The 10128-nt window shown below is 30.5% G+C and overlaps 1 protein-coding gene across 1 annotated transcript; it reads right to left on the reverse strand.

The window, feature by feature from the left end:
* Positions 1 to 217: 217 nt before the first annotated feature.
* Positions 218 to 5657, reverse strand: LOC129290692 (cytokinin hydroxylase). Its single transcript, XM_054927572.1, has 5 exons — positions 5288 to 5657; positions 4961 to 5187; positions 4639 to 4880; positions 4140 to 4548; positions 218 to 879 (listed from the first exon to the last, which is right to left on the reverse strand). Exons 1-5 carry the CDS (start codon positions 5565 to 5567, stop codon positions 460 to 462), a joined length of 1578 nt encoding a protein of 525 aa, XP_054783547.1. The 5' UTR covers positions 5568 to 5657; the 3' UTR covers positions 218 to 459.
* Between the last annotated feature and the right edge of the window lie 4471 nt (positions 5658 to 10128).

Consider the following 10128-nt stretch of genomic DNA (forward strand, 5'->3'; position numbering starts at 1 on the left):
CTTTCGTGAAGAAAAATTTAGATGAATTGGATCTAAAGCTCACCAAAGCCTTGTCATACCTTTAAATTTAAATAACACTAACATATTTATTTATAGATCGTCCACTGAAAAATTGAAATTTGATCTTGCAATCTTGTAGATTTTCATCTCTCTTTTCATTGCATTAGTTCTACCCCAACCCAGTCATCATTTTTAATAGAGCATGCGCAAAACATGGCCTCGCATCTAATTTCAAAAAAGTAAGAAATACTGGTCAAGATACGAAACAAATCCGCTCTCTTCCATGTATACAATAAGAAAAAGGTGAAACTTGATTGGATCCGAATTAACTTATTCATTTTTCCTAATAAAACCAGATATAATATATAATCCCTTTGCGTTATAAAAAAGTAGAACTCTCAATTTCTGATGAGTCCTCCACTACTCCGGTTTGGATCAAGCATGTGTCCTCATGCCAGATTACTTATCCAAGGCCTCCAAACAAACTTGAACGCCATATCTGGGCTTGATGGTGAGAACAATCTCAGGAGCATGACGATAATTAGCAGAAATAGTGAATCTGAATTTAGAGATGAACATAGCCAATATGATCTTAGCTTCCATGAGAGCAAAAGCTTGCCCAATACAGTTCCTGGGTCCGACCGCGAATGGGATGAACCGGCCGGACGAGAATGACTTGGAAGCAAACCGGTTCGGGTTGAACTCATCCGCATCCTCACCCCAGAGCTTTTTACTGTGATGGATAGCTAAAACGGGAACCCAAACAGATACTCCTTTTGGAATGAGAAGGTCTCCAAGCGTTATATCTTCAAAGGCCATTCTTGGAAGCACCATTGCCGGAGGATAAAGCCTTATTGTCTCATTTATGACCATATGCAACTGCAAAAATTGCAAAATAAATAAGTGCCTAAATAATATATTTTAAATAATATCTCAAAAAAAATTCAAGTTTTGTAAAATTATTGTATCAATTATCACCATATCCAATTCGTGCTTATCGCAGTACTAATACAGTAAAATTTATACTGTTCAAATCCAATTTAAATTTAAAAATTTTAACTTATAATAATTTATAAATAATAAAAAAATTTAAGAAAATATTTATTTTAATTTTGCATCTATTAAAATAAAAATTTATTATAAATAATATATTAAATATTAAATTTAAACATTCCTTATTTAATGTAAAAGGGAAAACATAATCTTTGATCCCATAGTTCATCAAATTTTGCTTTTAGTCCCTATAATTTTTTTCAGTGTTTTTAGTTCTTATAGGGACTAAAACTATTAAAAAATAAAAATTATAAGAATTAAAAAAATAAAAGTCACCCAATCTTTTTAAAATTATATGGGCTGAAAAAACTAGAAAAAACTTACAGAAATTAAAAATAAAATTTGATAAAACTATAAAAACTAAATATTATATTTTTGCAATTTAAAATGTCCAACTTGGTGCTCATCAGTCATCCCTAGTCACAAAAGTGATGAGCATAGAAGCATACTGATGTGAGGGCAACTAGCCCAAAAAAAAATATAAAAATAACTTTTTTTAAAGCAACAAATCCAATTAAAGAATAAGTAAAAAAATAGATTTTGGAAGGTGGGTAGCCATAAACTTTAGTGATGGAGAAGAAACGGCCCACTTAGGGTCTCTTTGGTTTCTGTTTTTATTTTTTTATCTTTAAAAGTTATTTTGTAATAAATTTTTAAAATTATTTTTAAATAAAAATAAAAAAATTATTTGATTATGTCAATTAAAATATTTTAAAATTAAAAAATGAACTTATAGTTATAATTATAGACAATTAATTATGGTAATTAATAATAAAAATTGGTCAAGCTAACTATAATTTTCAATAATCAAATATAATATATTTTAAAAATAAAAAATTAAACAGTTTTAAAAATAATTAAATAAAAACATTTATTTAAAAAATGTTTTAAACTTTTATGGTTTTAAAAACAAAAAATAATTTTTCAAAACAAAAAACAAACAAGTCCTGAAACTTTTCCTTTTTAGATCGTGTTTTTTTTTTTTTTTTGCTGACTTTATCTTTTTGGAAAAAAAATAAAATTAAAGACAAGGCCTCGCGAGCAGAACAAACATTAATGTGGACCAAACCACCGGCGCACGGGTGCTTGTATACATTTTTTAAGGGAAAGTGCTCTACGCTTATATATTTATAAATAATAAATCATTTCATCCTTTTTCTTTCTTTCTTTCTTTCTTTTTGTTTTTTGGTCTTTTCCAATAGCTACATTTTATGATTTGAAATTAAAATTTTTCACTAGAAATCTAGCATATTCATTATGCTTTGCCTACGAAACCATAAGATACAATTTATTCCATCCTATAATACCTTGCACATTTTATAATTTGTTTTTTTTCATAGTATTATGTGAATTTGAAATGACCAAAAAATGTGACTTCTATAGAATTTCACAGAACGACTTGTATTTTTAAAATTGACAATTATTTTTAGCTACCTTAATTATTATTAAGATATAAAAAATTTACTTTCATATATTAATAAAATTATATTTTTATAATACTTTTGACTTTATTTTTTTACATCGCTAATAATAGTTTTTTAAAGAAATTTTAATCTAAAATTGACTAGATCTAAATCCTTAACGATACAACTTTTCCATTTATGTAATTTCATGTACCTCCTCAATCATTTATTAATGGAAGGATTAGGAAAAATATAGAGACAAAGAAGCATGGCTCTATGTAATTAAACTCTTATCATTTGTTCTCACTTCTTTTTTTTGGTTTTTTTTTTTTTTTTTTTTGCGCAGGTGATTCAAATCTCAAACTTCTATTAAAAAAGGTTTGAGCCGCGAAAATACACCAAAATAAGCTGTAATTTTTGAAAATTACAACTTTCAGTAAATTTATATTTGATATTAATAATATTAATATCAAAATCAGGTTGGTGTGTCCGTCCCCAAATGAAATAAAAATTAAAAAACAAAGTGACATGGGCCCGCCTCCTACGTAAACTCATTTCTCTAATTTTTTTTCCCTTTTATTTGCAAGACTGGCAAAAATATTATTTTAAAAGTAATAAGCCTTCAATATTTCATCTATTCTTATTTATTTTTAAGTTTCTCTGGAAAGAATCTGTGTCCTCAAAGCATGTTCAACACTTAGAGGTTGTTATTTATCCAACGTATTGTAAGATATAATCCACGTGAATAAATAATGGAGAATAAGTTTTAGCTTTTAAACTCAGTGAAAGTTCACAGCAAAATACTAATATTTTATTTTTATTTATATAAATGATACTTTCTCCGTCTTAAATTATTAAACATTTTTAAACAAAATCTCACGTATCAATCTCATTAAATACACTTTAAAATCTTATCTTTTTAAGATAAAAATATAAACTTTTAAAAATATCTTTCATTTAATACTCCATTAATGAAAGAATATTAATACTCCATTAATGAAAGAATATTGAAGGGAGAGAATATATGGAAAAGATAATTTTAAAAAAATATTATTAATGAAACCTTATTTTTATCAAAGTATTTTATATTTTAGAATACTAAACATTCTCTAAAAATGTCTTATAATTTAGAATGGAGGAAGTAGTAAATACTAATCTGATCCATTGTTAAAACATTCAAGAAGAAGATTTAGAGGTTGATAATCAAATTTATGCTCCAATCCTTGTTAGACCAATCATAATTAAATCATTTCATTAAATTAGTTAAGAAATCAATTCAATTATTTTTATAACGACACAACGTAGATTTTTTAAAACTTTTACCCCTAACCTTATAATTTCCATGAGAAATGGAGACACATCAATGTACATACACAAATGTTTTAATGCTGGGTTTGAATATGGGATCTCTTTGGAAGTGGCGCTCACAATTGGCAATGGGGTAATGACGTTAAGAGAGGAAAATTTTTATTTGAAAGAATATTATTGAAACATTTCTGAAAGAATTCAATATTTAATAAGGATCCTGAACAAATACAATACCTGTTAAGACGATAATTTCACTTCTTGTTATTGTTGTTAATGGTTAATGTTTATTTGTTAAGTATTATCAAACTCTGTTTTCGTTTATTTTGTGAAACCATGAAAAATGAAAAAGCATGAAGAAATGTGGGTTAGACTTACAAGAGTGAGCTTGGAGAGATGTTCATGAGCCGGAATTCCGCCATTACAGACCTCCTTAAGCTCTGCTCGAACCCTATCCTGCCACTCAGGGTTGCTGGCGAGCAGCATCACCGTCCACGTCAGCAACAACGCCGTCGTCTCATGTCCGGCGAAGAAGAAGGTCTTACATTGATCCTTAATCATCTGCAGATTCAAGCTAAACCCATCATTATTCCCTCTCTTCTTCATCTTCTTCTCCCTGTCCATCATCATCATCTCATCCAACAGTATCCCCAGCAAATCATTCCCATACGAATTCGTCCGTCCAATCTCCACACAATCCTTCCTGCTCTCAATTATATCCATCAACAACCTATCCACCTTTGTCTTCATCGCCTTCGTCTCTCTGTTATACCTGCTCGGAAAATACCTGTACAGAGATCATCTCAATATATATAAACTGGTAATCTTTCAATGGGTTAGCAGAAAACTCTGGAATTTTCGATAACCCATGGCTCACCGGCTTCCAGGAAACCAGAGATGACGACTTGCTTGAGCACAATGGGTCTGGAGATTAGTGAGAAGTTGGAATAATTGCTTTCCCTTCTCGTAGCTTGTACCGAACTCTGTTCTGGAGATTATATCAGCAGCGAGCCGAGTCATGTAATCGCTGATCTCAATCTCTGTGTGGCCTGATTCGAATGCATTTCGCAGTGATTGAAGCATCTCCTTCGTGCATTCCACCATGTGCCCAGAATACTCCTGTGAATGACAGAGAAGCATCGTGGTCGTCATCACACAAATTCCAAAAGAAACAGAACAGGGTGAATCAGTATCGATACCTTAAGCCTGTCTCCTGCGAATGCAGGGGCAACGATGTGACGTTGATGGTACCATTGTTGGCCATTCGCCATTAACAATCCTTCTCCAATGAAATGCTTCGACCCTTGTCGTTGCTGCCATGACCTCCCCGACACAGAGTTGTACTTGGCCAGAAACTCCTTGATCAGCTCCGTCTCCGTCAAACACAACCTAGGCTCTATTCCGTTCCAGTACAGAAACCTCTGTCCTGAAGAATCAAACAGTCAAAAAACGTTAAACATCACAGAGAAGAAGAAGAAGAAGAAGAAGAAGAAGAAGAAGAAGAAGGGGGGTGGTTAAGTTGATACCGTATTGGGGGTACCAGGCGGCGAAATGCGGGAGGAGGCGCGAGACAATGTCGTGGGTGATGGATTTCATGGGTTGGGATATGGCGGAGGAGTGAAGAGAGAGCATGTCGGAGATGTTGCCAGTGAGGAGGCGGCGTTTGGGGCCACGCACGCCTTGCTTCTCCATGATGCGTTGGATACGTCTGGGGGTGACGATGTAGCATAACAGAGTATCATACGCAACTCTGAGTAACAGAGTGACGAGTATAACCAAGAGGGTCACCACGACAACCATAAACATGGGGGAATCTGAATTTAGACTCCAGGAGAATGTAACTGTGAGAGCTAGAGAGAGAAAGAAAGAGAGAGAGTTATGGTTATGGAGAAATTTGATGGCAGAGAGAAGCATGGAGGCATAGCTCTGCCTCATATATATACATATAAACGGAGAGAGGGCAGAGAAGACGGGGAGGATTCAGATTCTTGGTACAGCCATTAAATATACGTAATATTTGAATATTTGAATCGTTGAAATTTTAATCAATTAAATTCACTCATTTATTAATTTTAAATAAAATATAAATTTAAAATTATTAATGTGAATTTCAACGATAGGTATTGAATTCAAAATTATTGATCAACCATGCATGAATGACAGTGTAGGTAAATGCATTGTTTTTATAAGGAAAGGTATTATTTCTTGTTATAATTTCTCTTATTCTCTTTATGAAATAGTGATAGATAAGATTTTTTTATCATATTTATTAGTCATGTCACAAATTTTTATTTAAAATTTTTCCTTTTATCCTTTTGTAAGAGGAAATGTGTTTCTTTTCTATCTCAAATTATAAAATATTTTTGGAGAAGATTTAACGTTCTAAAATATAAAACATTTTATTAAAAATAAAATTTTATTAATGATATTTTTTTAATATAATCCTTTACATATATTATTTTTTTTAATATTCTTTCATGAGTTGAGTGTGAAATGAAGGGTATTTTTAAAAGTTTATATTTTTGTTTTGAAAAAGTAAGATTATAAAGTGTATTTTATAAATATCAGATATTCAGATCCTCAATTAAGTGCATTCATACCAAAGTATTTAAAGAAATTTAAGATTATGAAGTATATTTTTTAAATATTAGATATTCAGATCCTCAATTAAGTGCATTCTTACGAAAGTATTTAAAGAAATTTTTTTCTTTGGGACAGTAACATATGAGGTCTTTTTGTCCTTTTTTTTAAAATAATATTGGTAAATAATTAACTATTACCACTTTAATTTTATTCACTAATAACATTTTTTTTTCAAAATACTTGTACTTTTCTTAATTAGCCTTCATATTCAATAATCAACAATTTAAGTGGGTTAATCTTCTATTTTAATTAATAGGAGATAATAATATCGCCAATTAAAAGGTTGAAATATACTCCATCGTTAAAAAATGTAAAGTATTTTTAATCTTTCAAGATGTAATCATTGCCTTTTTTTTTTAAAAATATTTCTAATGATAATAACTTTATATTTATTGTAGGGTGTTTAATAGAGGTAAATATAAAAAAATAGGGTTAGTTAAAAAGTAGATAACTATTTGATTGGGAGGTGAGATTCAGTTTAAAATATCTTACATTTTTAAATGGAGGAAGTAATTGATAAGGATTGTTCAATTGATAAGGATTTGACTTACATCTTGCAAAAATGTGGATTGGATTTTGTTATACTATTACAAAAATGTAAATATAAGATGCTATAAAAAATAACGGTTAAATAAAAATACGTCATATATGAGAGAGGTGGGTGATGGTTAGAAAATAAATGACAGGTGTTTAAATACCCGTCATTTAACCCATCATTTATTTCAACTTAATGTTTCATTTTTTAAAGGGAAAAAAATTCAAAAAATTAGATTTTAAATGACAGGTATTTTAAATACCCATCATTTAAAGTCTAAATAATATATGACGGGTGTCTTAAACACCCATCATATATTGTTGCCCAACGTTTCAATTTCTTAAAATAAAAAATAAAAAATTTTAAACTTTAAATGACGAGTGACCACCCATCATTTAAAGTGTTCAAAATATATGAGGGGTGTTAATATACATGAATAAATGACAGGTATTAAAATACCCATCATTTATTCCCTTTTTTATTTAGTTTTAGTCTCATTATTCATTCTTGCCCGTTCGTCTTCTCGTATATTCTCTCTTCTCCACCTGCACACAAAATTGGCAGAAATCTCTCAATTTTTCTCCATTGTTACCATCAACCACCTTAGTCCTCTCCGACGTAAAAGTACCACTACCTACGTCGTCCGCTGCCCCTCTCATTTGCTTTTTCTTTGTGTTTCATCCTCTCTTCTTCACGGTACATAGGTGTGTGATTTATATGATTTTTTTTCATTTTATTCCAATATCCTTAGATTTCTAGATTATGACATTGATTTATTTAATGTTATTAATTGTTTTATTGGTTGATTTTTTTTGTTTAAATTTCTCCTCATTTGTTGCCCATTTTGATATTGTGTGGTGTTAAAAATTATTAATGTTTGATTTTTTATTGACTTGATAATGATAGTAGATGATATACTTAACCTTAGGATGATTATTAAGATGAAAATTAGTGATCAAAATAGGATATTTATGATGATTGTATTTTTCTATGAATTTTGACTAGTTTATTTCAACAATTTTTAATTTAAATTTTGATCAGAGTAGTTTTATTATTCAAAACTACATATTGAAATATACTAGTGTACTAATTTTCATTATAATTGGAGTTCATTTTAATGATTAAAACTGATGTGCAGTTTCTCTAAAAATCATTGCTATTTTGTTGATATTTTTACATTTGGTAAAGAATGATTTGTTCTTGGATTGGGATTGCTAATATAAGATATGTGTAACCTTACAATGATCAATGAGACAGAAAACATTGATTAAAAATGATGTTTATATTGTTTTTCTTTTTTCTATGATTTTTGAACGAATTTTAGATATAATTTTATAATAATTAGAGTTAATTTGAAAATGCTATTTTGTGAGAATTCTGTTAGTGTTGTGATTGTATATGGTTGAAATTAGTTTGTTGAGTAAGATGCCAGGACTAAAAAGAAGGTTTTAGCCTGAAAAATACTTTCTTTATGTCGTTATACTGCCAAATTTTTTTCGGCGATCGAAGGAGTATGTGAATGCTCATGCATTGTGACTCATGATTCATTAACTACTCTATATTATATGTAGAGTAGTCAATTTCTTTATTGATAATTTTTCTATCATTCATTTCCTCCCCATATTCATGAGTTATTGATCACATTTTCTTGAATGAATTATCTTTTAGATTAAAAAGTTATGAATAAAGAATGGATGTTTGCCAATCGATTAAGTAAAGAGTATTTGAATGGTGTGAAAGAGTTTATGAGGTTTGCTCTTGAGCATGTAAAAGACCCTAGAAGAATAGTATGCCCTTGTATAAAATGTAGTCTTTTGAAGCAAATTAGTGCATCTGAGTTGGAAGACCATTTAGTGTGATATGGAAATGATGGAAATTACAAATGTTGGCATAAGTATGGAGAAACTAGAGAGGATGAGTGTACTAGTAATTGGGGGTATAAAGGAAGCTTTGAATTAGATGATTATGACACAGATACTTATAAGGGTAATTGTCTTGAAGAGATGGCCAATGCAATTGAAAGGGAACTTAAGGATTGTCCTGAAACGTTAGAGATATTGAAAAGTGATACAAAGAAACCCTTGTATACTGGTTGCACTAAATTCACAAAGTTGTCAGTGGTGTTGAAATTGTACAACTTGAAAGTGAGCAATAGATGGAGTGATAAGAGCTTTACAAAAAATCTTATACTTATAAAACAACTTCTACCTACGAACAACGAGCTTCCAAGGACTACATATGAGGTAAAACAAATGCTATGCTCAATTGGCATGAGTTATGAGAAAATATATGCCAACCCTAATGATTGCATATTATTTAAAAATGAGTATGCATCATTAATAGAGTGTCCAAAATGTAATGCCTTGTGCTACAAAGAGAACGAGAAGAGTCCAGAGACGCTGTTATGGTACTTTCCAATTGTATCTAGATCTAGACGGCTGTACAGTAGTATAGAGGATGCAAAAAATTTGACATGGCATGTGGATGAACAGATCAAAGATAGGAAGATTTGACATCCAGCTAACTTTTCTTAATGGGAAAAAATTGATCTTGATTACCCTGACTTTGGAGCAGAAGATAAAAACCTTCGCCTTGTATTATCGACTGATGGAATGAATCCACACGAGCTTCAAAGTAGTAGTCACAGTACATGATTGGTTATGTTGATAATTTATAACTTACCTCCATAGTTATGTATGAAGCGAACATATATGATGTTATCCATTCTAATTTCGGGGCTAAAACAGTTAGGAAATGACATAGACATATATTTGGCTCTTTAATTAAAAATTTAAAATTGTTATGGGAGTATAATGTTGAGGTATATGATGGATATAGAGAGGAAAGGTTTAATTCAAGAGCATTATTGTTTGGCATAATCAATGATTTTCTAGCACATGGTAATTTGTTAGGGTATAATATAAAGGCAACCTCGAATGTCTTATTTGTAAAGAGGGCACACATTCAGTGAGATTAGAACATGGGACGAAGAATGTCTATCTTGAAAATCATATATGGTTGCATCCTAATCATTATTATTGGTGCCTAAAAAAAGCTTTCAATGGGAACTCAAAAGAAAGTAAGGCACTTTTGCCACTTATATGTGAGCAATATTTGATAAGGTGAAGAATTTGAATCTCGAGTTTGACAAACCTTTTGCAAAGCATCTTGGGACATGTGGGTGGAAGA

The sequence above is a fragment of the Prosopis cineraria genome, unplaced genomic scaffold, assembly GCF_029017545.1.
Source record: "Prosopis cineraria cultivar Desert tree isolate PC_DT_omini unplaced genomic scaffold, ASM2901754v1 PC1, whole genome shotgun sequence".
Taxonomy (NCBI): domain Eukaryota; kingdom Viridiplantae; phylum Streptophyta; class Magnoliopsida; order Fabales; family Fabaceae; genus Prosopis; species Prosopis cineraria.

What these genes read in the sequence shown, in the direction of transcription:
- LOC129290692 (XM_054927572.1), bottom strand. Translation starts at nt 5,567, where the DNA reads ATGTTTATGGTTGTCGTGGTGACCCTCTTGGTTATACTCGTCACTCTG. An exon ending in CGCCTGGTACCCCCAATACG is followed by an intron (nt 5,188 to 5,287) that starts GTATCAACTTAA and finishes TTGATTCTTCAG; the next exon opens with GACAGAGGTTTCTGTACTGG. An exon ending in ATCTCTCCAAGCTCACTCTT is followed by an intron (nt 880 to 4,139) that starts GTAAGTCTAACC and finishes CAATTTTTGCAG; the next exon opens with TTGCATATGGTCATAAATGA.